The 22,288-nt window shown below is 44.0% G+C and overlaps 1 protein-coding gene and 1 long non-coding RNA gene across 6 annotated transcripts in view; both read left to right on the forward strand.

Annotated features, from left to right (window-relative positions):
• The window catches only part of BAIAP2L1 (BAR/IMD domain containing adaptor protein 2 like 1), a 55,223-nt gene that overhangs the window by 1,511 nt on the left and 31,424 nt on the right, over nt 1–22,288 (forward strand). For 3 of the 5 annotated variants that reach the window (XM_053926364.2, XM_053926365.2, XM_071221819.1), the window contains one exon: nt 16,371–16,446. The exons of 1 other annotated variant lie outside the window; for it this stretch is intronic. In XM_053926364.2, coding sequence (XP_053782339.1) covers nt 16,371–16,446 — 76 coding nt within the window. Of the gene's footprint in view, nt 1–15,132; nt 15,305–16,370; nt 16,447–22,288 lie in introns of those variants that run through there. One more of the 5 variants, XM_053926366.2, reaches the window with a different exon arrangement.
• Nucleotides 420–8,349, forward strand: LOC139440990 (uncharacterized). Its single transcript, XR_011651378.1, has 2 exons — nt 420–6,861; nt 7,744–8,349. It is a non-coding gene; the product is annotated as an uncharacterized lncRNA (long non-coding RNA).

Raw genomic sequence — 22,288 nt, forward strand, 5'->3', positions numbered from 1 at the left:
GGTGAAGACGGTGGGTCAGGAAGTGTGGAGTCTTTTCACAGGGTGTAAATGAAACATTCTTACTCTTAGACTAGGCCGCAGTGGCTAATCTGACGACTGTCAGTTGAACAAACGTGTGGTTGAGGAACGCAGATCATTGCACGGTGGAGCCTCCGCAGGGCTACGGAAGCTTGAAAAAGTGCACACACCAATTCCTCTCCCAGCAGCCGCCAAGAATCAGGCGCGTTTATCTTTCCAATCGAAGAGGAGATAACAACCTGAGGCCAGCAGTCAGGCGCTCCAAAGTAACTTGGCTTTGCTTTATTCCTGACTTTCCCTTTTAGCCCTTTTACTCCAGGGAGGGGCTGTACACTCAAGGGAACTACGGCCCCTCCAGTGCCAACCAGGCACTTTGGCCTGTTGCCTTACCCAAGGACCTGGGGCAGGAGGGGAGAAGTGGGGGTGTCATGGTTTTGGTTGTATGTATTTGTAGATGGAAGGCACTATAAAAAAATTTCATACTTTGTAAGGTTATTAATATCTCATTGCTTTTATTTATTCCCAGGTGTTTTAAAATACCCTAAAAGCTCACAGATGTTGTTGATTGACTTCAGTCACCATTTCCTCGTTAATGTTGTAGGGTCCTGTTTTTTAGGTTGAGATGATAGAGTAAGAATATACAACTCTAGACAAGTTTATCTGTAAGCTGTGAAGTGAATGCTGCTAGCTCATGCTTTGTCTGCGGTGGAAATGCACAGCGAAATTTTACATTCACGGGTCTGAATCGAAAGCCTGAAATTCTCCCACCTCCTGCCCTCCGGCTTCTTGCTCCCCATGCCACTGCCCCACTACCAAAGCTGAAAACAGTTAAAGCCTAATATGATAAAAATCTGCTGGCAGTGTTGATGAGTCTAGCTAGTTGTTGTTTTTTTTTAAGAGACTTCCTTTATGTTACCTAGCAATCTGCAATGTTTTACTAATAGAACCGTAACCTCACCAGGTGCAACCTAACCAGGTGCGTTTACAAAAGCCATCTGCAGATGAGAGTTTATGACTTGTTTGTATGGGTGTTAGGGGTTTTTTATACTCAAATTTCTCCCACTTTGAAATAAAGGAATAAGTTCTTTAGAGAAAATGGGGATTATAAAGAAGTGTGATCCTCTGTATGTAGTATCAGATATCTTTAAATATTTACACATTTGCAGAGTTTTCTAAATATAAACTTAGACAAATGATTACTGGAGATCCATGCTAAGTCCCAGGAGGATGTGTGTTTTACAGCTTCACAAACAAATGGCATGATAATAAGCCCCAATATGTCACGTAATGTTACTGTTGCTAATTAAGAATTTAGATGAAAGATCCCTCCCCTTCTCCACACTTCAGTCTATCGTATGCCGGTAATTTGCAGCTTGTTTGTAACTTTGCATGGTTTCCTGACAAGTATATGCTTTGGTGGTACGAGGAAGAAGTAAAGTTAAAAAAAAAATAACAAAACCCTTAATTAAGAGTTACCACAACCTTCCTAGAAGTTAGAACTCTTGAAGTCTTAGGAAGTTGAGGAGGGATGGGTATGACATCATCTCGGGCTGTCATACTTGCATTAATCTCGCTAAAGCGGCAGTGAAGGGAGAAAATGACCCTTGAAAAGGGAAAAGGGGACTCAGAGTCTTTGTTTAAATGTCGCCTTCCCAGAGAGGCCTGCTCAAACAGCTCTTTACCGCCTGTCTGGCAGTCCTACCTAACTACCTTAGGGTACAATATATTTACTATGTTTATCTCTCTTCCCACGCCAACTAGAATATGAGCTCCCACACGAAAGGAGCTTTGTCTTGTTGTTTGAACACTTAGACAGATCCTGGCACATAGTAGGTGCGCCTGTGTGTTGAATAGATGGACATGGAGTAAGCACCCACCTTATGCCAGACTCCATCCTGCCGGAACACTTCCGTAGTGTCTGTTCCATTCCAATATACATCAGCTCTCGGGGTGGACATGGATTTTGTTTGTTTACCATCAGGAAACAGAGTCCCAAAGCCTGTGAGTGGCCAGCGTCCACATGCCATTTACTGTGCCAGCCTCCGTCCCTCCCATTTTTGTACAGTAATTTAGTTTTTCCTGACTAACAAGTGCACAAACCAAATGCCTGTTTCTAATTTGGTGACCTAAGATGTCAACAACAATTTCTATCACTCTGGTAATTTGTCATCACTGGCATGTTTTAAGCAAACCTTTTTTTAAGAAAAATAAGAAAATGAGGTATTTTTATTTCAGTGGGTAAAGCAAGCAAACTAGGCGTGTGTACTAGGGTGGGGTTTTTTTTGTTCATTTAATGGTTTTTTATTTTCTCCACTTGGGTTCAATTGGGGATGCGTGAGCGAAAGTCCCTGTCTGGTTGGTTTCCAGTGTGGACTCTGCTGTGTAGGTCTCGCTTTTGCAGCTTTAAATTGACTTTTCTGTGTATTGCTGTAGTTTTATGCAGTGTTTGATCTCTTCGTCTGTTCCCATCACACCACTTTCTCCAGGCCCGCTGGAGGTGAAATGGGGTTTGCAGAAGCCCAGACGACTTGCCCGTGGCTCCATGGTGACTGAAACGGGGGAAAGCGGGAGTCGTGTGCCAGGTAGAGGCAGAAGGGTTGCCAGGTATCGATGTTAAGCTGAACAGCCCAGTATTGTAGCTTTTTGTCTGGGGAAAATGAAAATACAAAGCCAAACAATAGACGTCTTTTTCCGGCATAACATTTTTTCTTGATTAGAAAGAGGTTTTAGAACTGTGATAACATGATTGCTCTGCGGACAGAGCAGCCGCCTTTCTTACGGAGCCTGGGAGACTGGGACCATCGGACAGGTGACGCTGTTCAGAAATTTCAGGTTGCCTTCACATTTGTGACATTATTCAGTATTGGGCATGGATTCTTTTTTTTAAAGATTTTATTTATTTATTTTTAGAGGGGAAGGGAGGGAGGAGGGGGGAAACATTGAAGTGTGAGAGATAAATCAGTCAGTTGCCTCTCACACAGCCCCAACTGGGGACCTGGCCTGCAACCCAGGCATGTGTCCTGCCTGGGAATCGAACTGGTGACCTTTCCGTTCGCAGGCCGGCTCTCCATCCACTGAGCCACACCAGCGGGGGCTGGGCATTAATTCTTACCTTGCACTTCTGGTGCAGTGAGCCACAGACAGACTTGCAAGGGAATCCTGATGTGTGTAGAATTGCACCAGATTGGATTTTTGTTTTCCTCGACACTCCACACTATTTCTTCTGCAGTCCCAAAGTGAACGTGGTTCTAAAAGCATGAACATTTAATTTAACTTCTGTTGGCATTTGCAAATATATTAACTTATTTCTAAAGCTTTTTATTAAGCTATAATATGCATACAGAAAAGTGTGCTTAGGTGTGTATAGCTCACCAAATTGTCACAAACTGAACACACCTGTGTAACCGCACCCAGGCCAAGAAGCCGACCATGACCCCGAAGTCCCTCACACACCCTTTTCCAGTTGCTACACCCTCCCGACTTCTCACAGCACTGAAACTCATCCGGCCTCTTTTGTCTGCCTTCTTTCACTCCACGCGTCTGTCAGATTCATCCATGGTATTGGAGTAATGGTCGCTTACTCTTTTTGTTGTATAGTATTCCACTGCATGATTGTGTCACGCGTTACCTATTCTTCTCTTGAGAGGCGTTCCGATGGTTCTCAGACTACTCTAGGCTATGAATAGTGCTGCTGTGAACATTCTAGTGCATGTCGGATGGGCACGGGCATTCCTTTCTCATGGGTGTATCCATAGGTGTGGATTTGCTGGGTTACAATGTGCTTGAGTATTTAGCTTTGGTGGAAACTACCGAGCAGGTTTTCAAAGTGATTGTACCAATGTGCATTCCCACCAGCCGTGTATCAGAGTTTCTGTTGCCGTACATCCTCAACACACGTTGTTATTTTCCTTCCTTTATTTTGGCCACTCTGATGGCAGGAAGCAAGTAAAAGTTTTAATTAAAAACAAAACCAAGCTGTGTGCCCCCGGCGTAGTGGTTGGACGTCTGCGCTCTCAGCAGGAACCTGGTCCCCACAGGTTCTGCCCGATGTCAGCCGACAGGACCGGGACTGGGGACCCAGGTCTGAGAGAGGCCTTCCAGTGCAGGCGTCCGGTAGAATAATGCATAAATCCCACTTCCCAGCAGTCATTCTTACTTTTATGTGTTTGTTTTGGTTTTACTCTCGGTTGTTTTAAACTACATTTTTGTCTGATGATGCCACAAAGTTTCTATGAATATTTATACTGCAAGTAAAAGTCACCTGGAAACCCACAACCCAGAGACAGCAGTGTTAACTCTTGTTCCTCTTTCCAGTACTTTTCAGTACATCTTTCCAGGTCAGTCAGTATTTATTCTGTGCCTTGTTTTGATGATTCCGCAGAACATCTTCATCGTGTGTATTCACCCACTCCTTTGTTGTTGAACCTAAGGTCATTGCCAGTACTTTGCTAGGAAAGCACTGCGGTGAACGTCACTGCCGGTAAAGCTTCGCACGGATTCCTGGTGGTTTCCTTAAGCGAAATCCCCAGGACGGAATGCAGGTCAGAGGGCAGGGACATTCGAAAGCATATTTGCTACATATTGCAAAAGTCCCTATGAAGGTACCTTCCCTGAATCCCAGCCTGTGGGGTAGGTATTTTCAAACCACTTCCTTTTCTATGGTCCATGGAGGACGGTTTTTTTTAACAGTAGCAAAACACGCATGCTTACAATAGATAGTGGCTTGTGGACATTGGCCAGGAAAATACCCAAGGCTTCATGTCCACCACCATTGGGTGTAATACAGTTTCCTCCGTAAACTTTGAAATCGCAGATGTGTGCAGAGTGATTACAGCCCTGTGACCTCTCAGGCCTGTATACTTCTGTCTTTTCCTCAGCCTTGGTGTTATACTTCTATTTATGTTCTCCAGGTGTTAAGTTGCTTTCTCGTTTATCCTTTTTTTTAGGGACTGTATTCTGGTTGTAACCTCAAATCTTTGTGGATAAAGCTGAGACTCGTGTAAGGGAGATAAAATGTTGCTGGCTTCTCTCTTGTTCAAAACTAAATGAAAAATGTCGCCAGGCTGTATTTCCCAAGCCAGGGAACAAAATAAATGAGCACCCCATCCAGAGCTAGACCTGGCCAACAGTTCACAGCCTTGCTCTAGCGCTGCCTGAGCTTTGAAGGGAACGGCAGGCCGTGACGATGCCCTCAGTTGTGCTGCTTTTATTTATATGGTCCTTTTAGAGGCTTAAAAGTCCCTAAACAATAGCAGTTCCTTCACTAAAAATACCAAAGGACGGTGGTCAGCCCTCCTTGGGGCTGAAGGAGAAGTCTCACTCCAGCCCATCTCCTGGAGAGCTTCCGTTTTCTTCTGTGAGGGGGCGACTTTTACAGTGTTTGAGTAAGCTCTGTTTATAAAGCAGGAATTGACATATGCATTTCACTTTAATGGGTAAAAAGTTTTAAAAACTAGACTAAAATGTGTCATTTTCTCTCTCTGTTTTGCAAGTTAACATTTCAAAGATAAACCTAATTGACAATCTTACCATTGCCCCTTAGTTTTTGCTTGTGGGGAATGCACTTTTCACAGTTGCTCGCCTGAGACCGAGAATGGAACAGAGAAAGAATTCTAAACTGAGCGTGCCCAAATTTCAGCTCTTACAGTTACTTTAAAAGTCTCGTTCCCGGTGTTACAAGCAGCTGTCGTCTCTTTGCATGGTGCAAAGGCAGTCACGACAAGGACAAGAAAAGGTACGGAGCAGCAATAACAGTTTGTCAGCAGCAAGCAGGGATAAGAGTTCGGGTGATTAGAGCACATAGCCTAGAATAAACATGGGAGAGATTGGGTTTGGGGGCAGAACAGATCTCAGAGGATGAGTCCGCTGGGCACCGTAAGTGCTCCTCTTCTGTCCTGAGTTGGGGGACAGGAAGCCCCTGCTCGTAGGCGGAGCCGGGAGAGGGGTGCAGGGGGCCTGAGACCTAAGCTCACAGACCCGTTCATTTCTGGCCCCAGAAACTCAAGTGGCAGAAGCCAATCAGGAAAATCACAGCAATTTCTTACACTTGAGTGCTGTGAAATTTTTTTGATAAAACTTTAATGATTTTAACAGACTAAAGGGTATATTTTATCATAGCATGGACTTCATCGCACACTTGGAGCAGCTTAGGTGCAAGACGCAGCCGTGTCTGCCGCCGGCGATTTCAAAGTGTGCGGACCACTTTAAACATGCAAGACACTGCTCTTAGTCCACTCTCAGTTCGATTTTGTCCTTTGAGAAAACATCTTCATCTAATCAAGCCCAGATTTCTGTGTGCCCTTGATGATGTCATACTCCTTCGTCTGACCTCATGCTTTCAGTTCGCTCACGCACAGTTAAGATAACAGTACTCCCCGTCTGTGGTTGCGGTGAAGATCACACACGATAGCACGTGTGAGCACTTAGAGTCGTGTGCTGGCTGTGAGCAGCGGTGCCATGTATCTGCTGGACTGTACCCACCCCCAGAGCACTGATTTCCATCTGCTTACTGCTTGTCCCTAGCATCTCATTCCCAGGGCGACTGAGTAGATACTAGATAGAAGAGCAGTGCTGAGCAATTATTGGCACACGCTTATCTCTCTGTCAAGACAGGGGAGCTGAGGATAACTTTTACAGTCGTGCATCACTTGACGAAGGATACGTTGTGAGAAGGGCATCACCTGCCCAGTAACAGGCAATTCGGTGCCGTCCGAGTCACCCAGGCTGAGATGAGGTGTAGTCCGTTGCTCCTAGGCTGCAAACCCGAACAGCAAGGGACCGTAGTGAACACAGTAGGCGTTTGTAACACAGTGGCAAGTGGGTTTGCACCTACTCATGGAAAAGGTAAGGTCAAAACTGCAGTGTATGAGATAAAAAAGGCAGCCCTGTACAGGGCGCTTAGCGTGAATGGAGCTTGCAGGACCGAGGGGTGTGCGGGTCAGTGAGTGAGGGGATGGTAAGTGCAGGTGAGAAGGGCCTGGGACATTGCCGTACACCACTGTGGACTTCGTGAACACTGTACACCTGGCTGCACTAAATTTATTAAAAATCGGGGTTTTTTTAAGACTTTATTTATTTTTAGAGAAGGAGAGAAACATCAATCAGTTGTCTCTCACACAGCCCCAGTGGGGACCCTGGCCTACACCCCAGGCGTGTGCCCTAACTGGGAATCGAACCAGCGACCTTTCTGTTTGTGGGATGACACCCAGCCCACTGAGCCACACCAGTCAGGGCAAAAATAGGTTTTTTTCTTCAACAACAAATTAACGTCCGCTTAATGTAACTTTTTTACTTTATAAACTTTTAAATTTTTGCAACTTTTTGACTATTGTAACACTTAACTTAAAACACAAATAACATTGGACAGCTGTACCAAAAAATGCTTTAAATGCTTATTCTATAAACCTTATTTCTATGTAAAAACTTTCTTTAACTTTTTAAACCTTTTCGTTAGAAACTAAGACCACACACGTTAGCGGAGGCCTGCACAGACAGGGTCAGGGTCATCGGTGCTGCTGTCCTCCACCGCCCCGTCCTGTCCCGCTGGAAGGGGCTTCGGGGGCGGTGATGGGTGTGGAGCTGCCGCCGCCTGTGATAGCGACGCCTTCCTCTGGAGCACCTCCTGAAGGGCCTGCCTGCGGCCCTCCTCAAGGAGGAGTCACTGCAGAAATATGTCCGTGGTGGTCGGTTCGTTTTTTTCTTCATCATGGATTTGCTTGCCCGCAGGTAATCCGCCGTGCACATTCCTATCCGTGAAAACCTGCTCATACTGAGGTCCGTGTTTGAAACTTTCCGAGGAGCTTGTTGAGGTCTATTCTATAAATCTTCCGCTGAGCCCTTCACTGTGAATTCTCCTGGGGGTTGTTTTTCTTCTGCAGTTTCTGGGATGCTACACAGGAGGTAAATAGGGATAAACTCAGTATGTACCAAGGTGGACAGGGCTTGGAGGCATGATGTTTAATTTAAAAAGTAAGGTGTGAAAGTGAAATGCATTATCTGATACCATTTATTTTATTAAATGCATAAACCAAAATTATATATTAACCGTGACTAACGGCATGTGTGTGTACAAGTGTAAAATACTTTTTAGTAAGTTAGAAAGTTAACAGCAGCCTTAATTAGCAGTTCCCTCTGGGGGGACAAAAAGGGATAGGGGACTTCAGTGAGGTGGTTAAAGCACCGGGTGGTTCTGTAATATGGTTCTGTAATGTTTAAATTCCTTTTCAGCAAAGGAAATCGATGCGATAATGTTAGCCATTTTTAATTCTTGTGAGGTAGGTGTGGAGTCTTCTCTTTCTTTCCTTTTTTTTTTTTTTTTTTTTTTTTTTTTTTTTTTAAGGGAAAGAAAAGGAAGCCAGAAGTATTTGTTTGCCTGGGCCGAATTGGTCCATCATATTGTGATGCTATTACATTGATTATACTCCTCAAAGACTCAGGAGTAAGATGACAAGAAAACTTCTAAAAAGGAGATCTGTGGAGACTCTCATAATCTCTCACTGGAATGGTGCTCCGTCATAAAAGCATTTTCCTCTCACTTCATTGCACAGGTCACTTCAGGGAGCTTGTCTTGGGGCCCGAAGGGCGCGTGCGAAGGTTAGCGGGGAGGTTGCCTGGGCCCTCAGCAAGGTTTTGACGTTTAACATCTCAAAGGTTTGTTGTTTCATCTGTAAGACGGGGATACCACCAATCGTGTTGTTAGGATCTGTTGGGACAACCCACGTGAAATACTAGGCCCGGAGCCTGAACCACGGCAGCACTCCATAAATGTCCACGCGTAACTCAGATGGGAAAGGGAAGAAAATGTTCTTGACGAATAAGGCAGATAAGAACACTTTCAGTTTCCTTTGTACCACAGGCTTCTCTAGAGGCACTTGTATTCCCGGGCCCTCTCACCCTCACCAACACTTTGAGCAGGAGGGCCGGCATCATTTATTTACCCGTTACAGAGCGGAAGTGAAGTGACGGGGACATCTGTGGAAATAGGGGTGCTCATCCATTTGAAGAGTTGACTAGTATTTTAGAGCTTTGGTCTTGCCATGTTAATTACTACAACACTAAGTACCGGTGCTTGGAAGAGCACATAGTAGGTGCTCCATAAACGAGAGTTGCTATTTCATTGAGACTTCAGGCCCATCACGAGGTGGACATGATCGTAATTCCCATTTTCTAAAGGAGGACCCTGAGGCTCGGTGGGGTGGGGGTGTGATTTGCCCGAGGACTCCAGGCCACAGTTTTTTCCTTTTGTTTTTTAAAAACTATATGTTACTGATTATGCTAGGACAGTTGTCCCAATTTACCCCCCTTTGCCCCCCCACCCAGCACCTCCCACTCCCCCAGGCAGTCCCCACACCTTTGTTTGTGTCCACGGGTCGTGCTGTCGTGGTTTCGCTGCTCCATTTCCTGTACTGTGCTGTGCATTCTGGCCCCTCTGTAGTTACCAATCTGTGCCTCTTAATCCTCTCCCCTCTTCATCCGTTTCTCCAAACCCCTCTCCCGTCTTTTTCTTAAATAATTCCCTTTAACATTTCATATAATAATGGTTCGGTGATTATAATGCCTTTAGTGCTTTCTTGTCTGGGAAGCTCTTCATCTGTCCTTCGATTCTAAATGACAGCTTTGCTGAGTAGAGCAATCTTGGCTGTGGGCCCCCGCTTTTCATGACTTTGAATATTTCTTGCCAGTTCCTTCTGGCCTGCAAAGTTTCTTTTGAGAAATCAGCTGACAGTCTGCTGGGAAGTCCTCTGTAGGTAACTCTGCTTTTCTCTTGCTGCTTTTAAGATTCTCTCTTATCTTTAACCTTTGGCATTTTCGCTATGTTTCCTGGAGTGGACCTCTTTGCATCCATCTTGTTTAGGACTCTCTGTGCTTCCTGAATTTCCATGTCTATTTCCTTCACCCAATGAGGGAAGTTTTCTTTCATTATTTTTTCAAATAGAACTCCAATTTCTTGCTCTTTCTCTCCTTCTGGCACCCGTATGATGCACATGTTGGATCTCTTGAAGTTGTCCCACACACTCCTTCCACTATCTTCATTTTTTTCAATTCTCTTTTCTTCTTCTTCTGATTGGTTGTTTTTTTCCAAAGTTTTTTACTTGCCATCTCCCCTCGTGCCCCCCTCCCACTGCTATGGGGATGGTATGTTACAGATTATCGATAATACAAATTGATTTATGATGCATGTTGATAGTAGCATGATTGTATAATACAGGATGATGGGGAACAATTTTGGGTGTTTATACATTTGAATTGAATATTTCTGCCCTAATTTAATACTTATTCAAACGAAAACATCTCAGTTGCCTGATTTTCTTTTACTTGGTTTGTGCCCCCCGTTCAAGATGAGTATGAAAAGCCGTGACTCCTCTGGCCATCTGTTAGCCCCTAAGCAGCTGTCTTTTTGCCACATTTACTCACTGATATTTTCCCGAAAGGCAAGGACATAATTAAGTATTGATGATGTTAGTCTAGAACAGCAGCTTCCAACAACACCAGAAAAGAGAAAGTGAGGTTTCCAATAGATATTGTCTACCTAGAAGTATTCTCAGATATTTAATCCTTATTTCCAGAGGTTCTTGTCACATGCAATTAAATGGTGCCTTGATTAGTTTAAGCATTGCAACATGCTCAACGAATTTGTGTGATATTGTATAAAACAAAATAATATGGAAAATTTCAAGGGTACATACAGTACCTGAATCAAGTTATAAAACTCATTGTTTACTTAGAGATTCTTAAATCACTTTTAAAACTTATTCCAGGGTAAATATTATCCATGTTTTTCAATTGAGAAAAATTAAGCACTCAAATACCGAGTAATTTGTCCTTGGTCATGGGGGTGGGGGACTGGAAAAAGAAACAGAAAGAGAAACCAATTCTTAGAAATTTAAAGTCAGCTCAGTTAACTATCTGCCTAGTAATAATTGTATTAATTTATGCTTCAGAGTCTATAGTTCCAGGTGTAAAGGGTAATAATTTTTCAAAACCGAAAGAAAACTCTAAATGCTGAAGCAGTTAAAACCGTCATAAGATGTATAATTCGTTTTCAGATTATGATCGGTAACTCCACAGGAGTGGAGGAAATGCGTGAGATACATGGACCAGCCGGAAGTCTGGTGAAAAGTGGCTGCAGGTTCCAGGTGGCCTGTTCCCCCCACACTTTGTGTTTAACAGCTGACCGCGGGCTCCAGGGCTGGTGAGCTTATGCAAATGGATCGACCCCTTTGCAAATGAGACTCAGCGTAGGTAGAACAGGGCCATGGCCTGTCATTTCTTTTCAGCCTAGACTATCCACGCTCTTCTCTGAATGGACATGAACCTCATTCTGGTTGAGACTAGTCTGGCAAATTATCCTCCGTGCCAGGCAGTAACTGGTGGAATACATACTAAGCTTTTGTTATTGATTATAATAAAATAGTGCTTCTTGGCCTGTTAATACCTTTTGTAAATTATTCTGTTTTCATACTTGGTATCTTAAGTCTTTTACTCTTAATTTAAATTAAATTGGATTTGTTTATCACTACTTGTGATTCTTGCTAAATTTTAGGCTTTATGAACAATTTTCAGGGCTTAAGCCTTGACACAGCATAATCTTTGACCCAACCGCTGTCCTCCCCCCCAAAATATGGAACCCATCCAATTCCCAAGGACACCCACGGCTACTATAAAATTGTATAGGGTGTGGAACACAAAGACAGTACTGCTTTTTTCTTTTGGGCTTAAAAATACATCTACTTCAGTGAAAACAACTAAATTAATGGCCAAGAGCCAGTGTAGAAGTGGATTTTCCACTGTTCAAAGAGGCCAGAATTTACAGGGGAAACATTTCTGTAGCTAAACCTAAATAATAAAGAATTGAAGTATATGTTAAACTTTCAAGCTTAAGAACTCTTGTATTTTCTGTGAAGCTGATTGTGCTCGCAAGTCGTAGTTCCATTTCCCCCCAGCGGGTCTCTGTATCACTTTCCTGTATTCTTACCGTCTGGACTCAGCCTCATAAGATTATTATAAGAATTCGAAATGATATTCTAAATTTAGCTTTATCTTTTCATCAGAACTTCTAATCTTATCATCCAGACTTAGTCTCATAAGATAAGAATTTCAAGTGAGATATTTGAAAAATAGTTTTATCTATGTATTAGAAAGTAACCATTTTCTGCCAAAAGTATTAGATTTTTTAAACTATTGAAATCTCATACGTCGCCGATGAGAATGTACAGCTACTCTTGAGAAGAGTGTGGCAGCTTGTTAGGAAGTTGAACGCACACCTACCAGTGGCTCAGGGGTTGAACTCCCAGGTGTGTGTCTTCCAGGTACGAACACTCACATTTACACAGAAACCCATCCGTGAATGTCCGTATCCGCTTCATCTGAAATTGCCAAAAGCTGGAAACCAGCCCAAGTGTCTAGAGGATAAGTGCGTGAGCAAATTGTGATACTTCCATACTATGGAATACTACAAGCAAAAAAAAAAAAAAAGGAATAAACTGATACCTTCAACAACGTGGATGGTAGTTAAGGGCTCGTGCTCAGTGAGGAAGCCAGTCTCAGAAGGTCACGTGATTCCATTTATGTAATATTTTCACAATGACAGTATCAGTAACGGAGATTAGTGGTTGCCAGGGGTTAGGATTGGTGGGGGGGTTGGGGCTCTGAAGGGGTAGCAGGAGAGAGATCTTTGTGTAAACGATGTACCGCTTCAGAAAAAAGAGTGATACAAAAACTGGTAAACCCACACACGGTCCGCAGTTCGGTGAACAGTGTTGTGCCAGCGGCAGTTTCCTGGTTGAGTAATGTGCACTGGTTTTACAGGTTATCTCTGGGAGAAGCGTACATGAGAACTCTGTACAATTTTTACATCTTCTTGTGAATCTTAAGCTATTTCAAAATGAAAAGCTTAAAGACAAAACAAGGAAATTGAGGAGAGAGCAAGAAATAGCAGCTGTGGCTTCAGGCCCCGGTCCGGGTGCTGAGGGTTGCCATCATTCACGGAGACCAGAGAGGGAGGCTCGCTGGCTTCGGGGCTTCGGGCTGCCGGCCGGGAGTGAGGCTCGCACAGCCGCGTGGTCCTGTCCGAGTGGCCGGCTCCAGAAGTACGGATGAGGGTTGGTTAGACGCAGCAGGTGGACCGCGTGTGTTTTGCTACTCTTTTTCTCTGGGAATACATTGAAATGATTAAAATGATGGCAAAGGAACTTTTTTAAAAACCCTTTAAATCCATAGTGTAGAGAGCTGAACATAGAAATATCAGCTGATAAAAGATCTAAAGAAATTTGGGGTGATAGAAAAAGGAGAGAGGAATCGTAACTGCCCTAAGAGGACCTCAACAACCTGCAGAGAGGAGAACTGAGTGAGAGCCGAGCCATTCGCTCCAACACACCCAAGACTGAGGAGCAGGCCCCACAGAAGGGGGGGACGGAGGGACATGGAGGGCTGGAGCAGGAGCCTACAAAGTGGTTAGAGAACCGCCAGGTTCTGTTTGCTACCCCAGCCGCCGCTCCTGACAGTAGTGCCCTCTGCCTGGCGGACCGGACCGAGTTTGACTCTCACCATGTAGTAACTTGGAAACACCAGCCAAGGTGGAGGGGAGTAGAAGTCAGAGCTGCAAATGGTAATTCCGTAAAAATCTGCTCAGTAAACTAGGATTCCCAATACCCTTCCTGACTCAGAAAGCCTGTCTCCTGGTGATTGCCTCTCCCCCACCCAATGACGGGGAATTGGAAACATCTCTGGAATGACCCAAAGGCCTCTGGTTACTGTCCCGTGGCAGTTGGCCTCCAGCTGACCTGCTGCCAGTCACTCCAGGTGAAGCCCACTAGTCCATAGCCATGCTGCATTCCTAACCACACCCACAAGCTTCCAGCCAGTGTTTTAGGGTTTACTCTTCAGCAGGAACTAATCAAGGATCAGCAGACAGTTGAGGAAACCCTTCAACACACAATGCAGATGGGTACCAATGAGAAGAAATAATCAGGGCATAGCATGGGGAACTGGAAGAAAAGGCCCCCAAATTACAGTTTGTTCAAATGAGAGGATATTGCATCCATAAAGCAAAAACAGGATGCTTTTAAAAAGGAATAATCAAAACACTTGACAGAGCCCAAATTGAAAATGTATCAAAAGCTTTTTAAACAGTAGGAGAGTTGGAATGTAAAGTTGAGGATATCTGTCAGAGATAAAGAACTAAAGGTGGAAAATCAGAGGAAAAAAGGAAAAGCTCTTGGAGCATAACTCCAGGATGTATGAAGTCTTTATCAGAATTCCATAAAAAACGAACAGAGAAGAAACCAAATGGAAACGTTTTTCAGACCAAAGGACCTACTTTTCTGTATGGTTAGATAGGGCATTTTGGTTGTTCAGTAATATAGATGAAAAATGCACCTGCAGTGAGACGGACCATTATGTGTCATTCCAGAAATAAACCTCCCCCAACCCCCCTCCTGAAAAGTCCTACAGAACGGAAGAAGAAATGATGATAGCGAGCCTGGATACTAAAGATGGTGGAGCAGTATCTTAAAAATTCTAAGGGAAAATCACTTCCCATCTATAATACTCTAGCCAGCAAAATATCAATCAAATGTCAAGATAAAAATAATTTCAGGTGCACGGGCACTCAGATTTACCTCTCACACGTCAATTCTTAGGTCCTTCTTGGCAAATGATCTCCAGTAGGTAGGAATAATGAAGAGGACAGTGTGGATCCAGTTAATGAGAGCTGTAGCACAAGGGACCAGAAAGGGACTTAACAAGGGCAGCAGCGTAGCGGGGACACCCTGGCCAGACTGAGCAAGAGGACGGAGAGTCCTTGGAGAAAGTTCTGGGGGGGGGGGAATGGGATGGAAGATTAGCTGACAACTGTGTGTGTTTGAAAAATAATACTGATAGACGTCTGCTAGATCTGGCGGAACGTGTGGGAAAATTTAAGGTAGATACACAGAAAATTAAGCATAAGCATGAGGAAGGGGAGGTGAGTCGCTTGCTAAGCCCAGCAGAAACAAAAGGACTGTACCGAGAAAGGAACTGTAATCCTTAGTGCACTTCTTGCTTCGTAGTGGCAAATATTTACAAAGTAATCATAGACCCTGACTATCGACTTACCAGGAAATTGCCATGTAACTACGTAGGAATGATTGGGGAAAGGAAAGTGGGGTGATGTGGAGAGCCAATCCTCATCTACTGTAGCAGGAAGCCTGTCATTATTGCCCAATACAAAGACTACTCAAAACTGTGTCAGTAAATACAGGAGTAACAGCATAGCTAAGAGTGCCCTTGGGAGCAAGCATGGGAAAAGGTGAGGCAGGGGGGATTTTTCATAATAAGCTTTTATTACTGCTTGACAAGATAACAGTTATGTTTTCTCTCTGCTAGCTCATAATAGAGAACCTTTATATCCCAAATGGCGCGTGTCGAGTATCGGCCCCTTGGAATGCCACTTCGCTTTTCATTCTTTGTGTTGCCTGGTCCTTTACAAATGGTACACACTTTGGGAGAGGGACTAAAGAGACTTGAGTACTGTGTCTGGAGTGAGTGAAGCTCACTGTTTGCAGGTGGAGCAAATACATTCAGTCACTGTGTGTTCTGAGTCAAGTCGGAGTCCCCTGCGAATGATTTCTTGTGTGTACTTCAGACTTAGGATATGTTCGATTTATAGCAACATTCTAAATAATTGCCTGTCTTATACTTGTCAGAGCAGTTTGTCTCTGAGCGTATGAGAAGCCTGACACCTGCAGAGATATGGCATCATGAAGCCCACGAGGGGAAACCGAGTCTTTCCGTCCACTGTGCACGAGACCCCGAACACAGTAGTTGCTCCATAAGTATTTAATAAATAAACTGATTACTGAGAGGGGGGAAACAGCGACCACCTAGAAAGTGTCCTAAAGCAACACTCACCCCAACAGACCCCCCCCAGCAGTGAGACCCAGTAAACACAAAAATCTCTTTGAAATTTCTGCCCAGCTGACAGCTAAAACATTGCCCATGTAATTAAATTCCGATCACTAGAATAACAGCCATTGATCCACTTAAACCCAAAGGTGGCTTCAGCTTCTGGGCTCACAGTACCTGCAGGGTCCGCTTTGAGGGACAGCCTGTCTGCTGCTTGCTCCATTTACAGGAGGGTCTCGGCAGCCCCTGGGCGCCTGCAGAGCTGCCAGCGTTGCAGACACCTTGCAGTGCGAGCGCGCGCTCCACCCGCAGGGAGCGCGCTCTCCGTGACCTGCAAGCCGGCCTTCCTGACCCGCGGCCGTGCCGTCCCGCGCGCACAGGCATCCCAGACTGTGAGCGACAGAATCTAAAGGTTACTCTGTCTCCTGTTCCCTCACTTCATTAATTCATTTGTTTTGTTTGTTTGTCAGAATGTTATGGAACAGTTCAATCCGCGGCTACGAAACTTAATAAACCTAGGAAAAAATTATGAAAAAGCTGTTAATGGTAAGTCTTTCTGTTTTATAAATTTATAAATATAGAGCACATATAAAAGCCATTCAGTAAATATTTTACTTAATTATTTTTAAATGCTTGATATTGAGGTTTTAAAAATGTCTTTAAATTGGTAGAAATTGTTTATACATAATTTATACAACTTTGCAATAATAGAATATTAGTATATTTGAAATGAGTAAATTGAATAATAAGCTATTATGAATTTTGTATTTTAATTATCAAATCATATTTTTTGACATGGTTCAGTCTTTTATATCGTTTCCATAAACATGTTTTCTGCTTTTTCAACCAAATTATTTAGGACCTAATAACATTGAAAATATGTACTTAAAATATTTTAGTATCCTGCAGCATAGGAATCATTCTTTTCTTTATATAGGAGAATTTCTTGTCTTTTGGGTGTATCACCTTTAATAGTAATGTGAGAAATAAAATTTCTAGCCTGAACAGAAAAACATCTAAATTGAAGGTTGAACTTAAGAGTCTCATTTCAAAGTGAATGCTGTCTTTCAAATGAGTGTGAGCATCGGCTGTTGTCTCTCTCTGAGAACCAGTTATTTGCTACTTTGAAGAGTTTCCATTTGAGGAAGCCGACCAGCATCTGCACGTGGGTTTTCCTGCTGGAAGGCGAGTGTTGTCAATGACAGCCTTAAAAACGCGAGATGCTAACAGTCGCCAGATTCTGACATGGTCACAACACTTTTCCCTTGGTAGCAAAAATCACCCCCAAAATATTCGGACCCTGGTTTCACCCTCTACCCTGGGTCATTAAGACCACCAAGGAACATAAATTAGAAAACTTGGTTTCCAATGGTTAGATTTGAAAAAGGCTTCAGATCAAGCTTTGTATCTTTTCATATCATATTTTGCCATGTATAATGTGCACTTTTGCCCAAGTTTCTGAGAGAAAAATAAGGGTGTGCCTCATACATGGGTGCTCCTAATTACACATCTATATGTTTTCAATTCTTTTGTGTATGCTTGTGCATTAAAAGTGTAACCCTAGAAAGCAATAACAGTATCTGTATGCAAAATAATACCCTGGAATATGATAATCAGTTTTGTTTCTAAATCTAAATAATTAAACAATTTAAATGAAAGGTTTTTTTCCCTGAAAATTCGGGCCAAAAACGTGGGTACACGTTATACACGGAAAAACATGGGTATGTCTTATTTTTCTCTTTCACCGTGCCTCACCTTCGGATGCTCCCTGTTGGTGTTTTGAAAATAAACCTGTGGCCTCACACACCTTCCACAGGAGCATGCCCCAGGTTAGAGGCTGTGCTGACTAGACTTTTGATGATGAGTAAGTCCCCTGTTGTTGTAGTCACTGGAAAAGTAAACAGCTTATTTGCTTCTGGATCTCTGCTGTTTGCCAGACATTTCCGGTGCCAGAAAATGCAGCAGTCCTGGGATTTGTCCTCTCCCTCCAGCAGTATCGGTGACTTGGGCGACTCCAGCGGGCTGCCCCTCCCTCCTTCGAAGAGCAGGAATCTTGCACAGCTGACTCCCCCTTGATGGGCACTTAGTCAGTCACAAGGCTGCCAAGCCATTGCTTTAGATGCCCCCAGGAAGGAAACCACCAGGACCTGCCAGGATTTTTTCCTTTCCAGCATTTGCTGCCTTCCTGAGGCCCACGCATGAGTAGCCTGTAGCTCAGTCCCTGCTGAAAAGGCTTCTTCCCCAAAGGGCTTTCATCACTTTAACACTTTCTGGGACTGTCCTGCACTTCGTTGGGTATTTCCGGAATTTCTGCAGACCATCTATCTGGTTTTTGTTGGAACCAGTGAGAAATTTAGATAAATTTGTGAAGCCTCGGTAAGAAGTTTTAGTATAGCTGAGGATGCCGGATTGGGCAGATCAGGTTGTAAGTAAGGATAACACGTGCAGCTGACAAAGGGCGCGCGATGGGCCGTGCCACCGGAGTTCGAGCAGCGCAGTGGGGAGACGCGCTCGCTGACAGATGTTAGAGTTAGGCAGGTGGCTGCATACGAGTGCTGCAGGCAGAAGATACGGCATCCAGACCAAGCCCTGGGTCCACACTGGCATGGGGAGCACTAAAATACATGGCGGCACAGGCTCAGTATTACTGCACTTCAGCGCAGCATCGGTTATCGTTGCCACATAACAAGCTGCCCCTACACTTGGTGCCTTAAGGCAACAATAGCTTATTGTTTCGCGTGGTCTATAAAGGCAGTGCAGTTCGCTGGACCCCTCGGTCCCACGCCTGCAGCTGCAGTCCCCTGTGACTAGACTAGGCTGAGGGCTGGGCACACGCCCTCCTGCAGGCACAACCGGCTGTTCTAAGAGTGCAAGCCTTTGCAGGAATTAACACTTGGTGATTCTTCATTGGCCAAAGCAAGCCACGTGACCAAGACTCATCTGTGTATGGAGGCCAACACAGGATGGGAATTCTGGGAGGTGTGATTCATTGAAGGCCATTAGGCAAAAATCTATCGTGAACTCTGGAGTGTGGGCTTATTTACTCTTTGAGCAGTGGGAGGCCCTTAAAGGTATTTTAGCAAAACTGTAACGTAATGAAATCATATTTTAAGGACAAGTTGTCTGGTAGAAGTATGTAGATTAGATTGATGAAGTGGCAGTCAGCCACTAAAATAGCACTGATAGGAGAGTGATGCCAGCTTTGTGGCAGAGTGAGACGACTCCACTGTTTGTCCCCTTAAATTTACACGTCAGACAACTGTAACTCAACAAAGGATCCCCTCCCGGTTCACACAGACACACCGGGAAGATGCATGCGTTGGAGCACCTGAAGGTAGGCGTGTTGGCAGGCATGACAGGAGGAAGGACAGGGACGCAGCTGGGCACCCACCACTGCTCCAGCGGGGTGGGGGGAGGGGGGGTGCCGAGCTGCAGTTTAAGAGGGACAGAAGCAGTTTGCTCCCTGAAAAGACAAGTACCTTCCCCCTCCCCTATCACAGCAGAAGGAGGCCGGGGTGGCGGGGAAGTTGTAAATAACACAGGGAAGGGTGGGGCAAAACTGCCAGATAACAGACTGGCCCCCTCTCCTCTCCCCACTCACCCTGGCAGAGCCCAGCAAAACCACAAACACCAGGAAAAGGGGGTAGCTCTGGGAGTTCACAAAACCATTCTCCTACCACAGTGGTGGTACCCCATAACCAAGGTGAGTAGATCACAGAGAGGACACCCGAGATCCCAAAAGTACAAATAGTGCGAGTGAGAGAAAACAAAAACTTGCCGTACAGCACCATCTACTGGAAAACAAAAGACAGTACCGGCCCTATCAGCCTCATGAATTGTTGAGAGCAAAACGGGATCTGAATAGACAGCACTACCTCAAAGGCCCAGGCAAAGAAACAGTCCATCAAGGAGCGTGGCCAGGGTAACTTGGGAGTATAGAAAGGAAATGAAAAGTCTCCCGAAACCAAATCAAAGTCATGGAAGACAGTGATTAAAATAACAGAGAATTCAAAGTCGTAGTTATGAAGAAACTCAAGGGTGTACAAGAAAACTCCGAAAGGTCGGGTACTGACCTGAGGAACAGAATTAATGGACAAAAGGAGTACTTTACCAAAGAGGTTGAAACTATAAAAAAAACCTAAGCTGAAACTCTGGAGCGGAAGAACTTAGGAAAGGAAATGAGGAGTGCCTTAGAGTATTGGAAATTGCGCAGACCAGGTGGGAGAGATAATTAGCTACCACAAAGATAGAACCTTTGTGGACCCCGGAGGAAGGAGAGAGAACTGAGAGTTTAAGAAAGTGAAAGAAAGAACTCTGTGAGAACTGCTGACTGCGCTGGAGAGAGCAGCCTAAGGAGTGAAGGTGTGTGAGGAGGAGAAAAGAGGAAGAAGGGAACAGAGAGTCGCTCAAAGAGAGAGTTGATGAGAACTTCACAAGCTTATAGAAAGAACTGTACTTCAGGATAGAGGAAGCTAATAGAATCTAATTTTATCAACACAGACTTTGTCCAAGACACAAATCACTCAAACTGTTCAAAATTAATGACAAGGAAGGAGTTCTCAAGGCAGCAAGGTGGGGGGGGGGTGGGGGGTGGAGACTAACATACAAAGTAAACCTCATTAGGTTATGATCAGATTTCTCAGGAGAAACATTATGAGGCAGGAGAGAGTGGAAGGAAATATTCAAAATATTAAAAGAGGAACCATCAGCCAAGGATAATATATCCAGCAAGGCTATCCCTTAAATATGAAGGAGAAATAAAGTTTTTCCAGCCAAACAAAGCTGAGAGAATTTGCCACCGCAAACATTTCATTACGATAAACGGTGAAAGGAACTCTCCTACCGGGAAAAGAAGAAGTATGCAAAACTTTGAGTAAGATGATTAACAGAAGCAGGAAGCTTTAAATCTACTTCAGGATAAGTTATTAAACAATTATGGCCTTAAGGTTAAGTGGGGGGAGGGACATTAAAATGAGTATTGCAATTTGGTAATGAGTGCACAACATTAAGAAAGGAAAATTTGTGACAAAACCATAAAAGGGGAGGAGGAAAAGGACTGGAGGGTACAGGTGAGTGAAGAAAAGAGGCAGTGAAAAGACCTGGCCCAGCGGAGACCAATGGAACAGAACTGGGAGCTCAGAAATAAACCCACACATATATGGGCAACAAATTTTCAACAGTCAGGGAAAAAGAAAAGTCTCTTCAATAAATGGTGTTGAGAAAACTGGAAAGTCACGTGCAAAAGAATGAAATCACACTGTTACCTGATACTATACAAAAAAGTTTAACTAAAAATGGATTAAAGACTTGAATATAGGACCCAAGACAATAAAATAACAGAAGAAAACATAGGCACTAAACGTACGGAACTTGGTCTCAGAGAGGTTTTTTTGTGAACTTGACTCCAAAGACAAGGGAAGTAAGAGAAAAAAATAAATGGGACTACAACAAACTAAAAAGCTTCTGCAGAGCAAAAGAAACGATCGATAAAACAAAAAGGCAGACAGCCAACGGGAGAAGATATTTTCAAACCATATCTAAAATATTGGGTTGGCCACAAAATCTGTTTAGTTTTTTCTACAATGTAAAAGACACATTTTTCATCTTTACCAATAACTGTATTGATCTGGACATGTTGAGTACGGCAGCTATCCCCCACGGGGTGTAATGTTGATTGTTCTCAGTTAATGTCTCGATATGCTCGCTCTCAACTTCAACCAGTCTACCCGACCGTGAAGCATCATCTAGCGAGAAATCTCCAGCGTGAAACCTTGTAAACCATTTTGAATATGTTTGATCAGTCACAGCACCTTTTCCATACACTGCACAAATCTTTTTTGTGTTCAGTTACATTTTTACCTTTCTTGAAATAAAGCATACAGTCTAACAAAATTGTTTCGAATGAACTTAGAGACAACTAAGTGCGACTAGAGCCATCTTACGGGAAAAAGCCAAATGAACTTTTTGGCCAACCCAATATATACAGAACTACAATTCAACAAGTCTGGTTAAAAAAACCAAACAGTCTGATTAAAAAGTAGGCAGTGGACCTGAATAAACACTTTTTCAGGGAAGACATATGGATGGCCACCAGGCGTAGGAAGAGATGTTCCGTAACTAGTTACAAAGGAAATACAAATCGAAGCCCAATGACATAGCACCTCACCCCTTTAGAGCGGCGGTCATCGATAAGACGAGAAGTAAGTGTTGGAGAGGACATGGGCAAAAGGGAACCTGCTCAGGCTGCGGGTGCAGCTACTGTGGGTAACAGGACGGAGGTTCCTCAGAATATTAAGACTAGAGCTACTGCCCTGCCCTGACTGCTGTGTCTCAGTCGGTCGGGTGTTGTTCCACAAACCAAAAGGTCGCCAGTTCACTTCCCAGCCGG

The sequence above is a fragment of the Desmodus rotundus genome, chromosome 6 (assembly GCF_022682495.2).
Source record: "Desmodus rotundus isolate HL8 chromosome 6, HLdesRot8A.1, whole genome shotgun sequence".
NCBI lineage: Eukaryota > Metazoa > Chordata > Mammalia > Chiroptera > Phyllostomidae > Desmodus > Desmodus rotundus.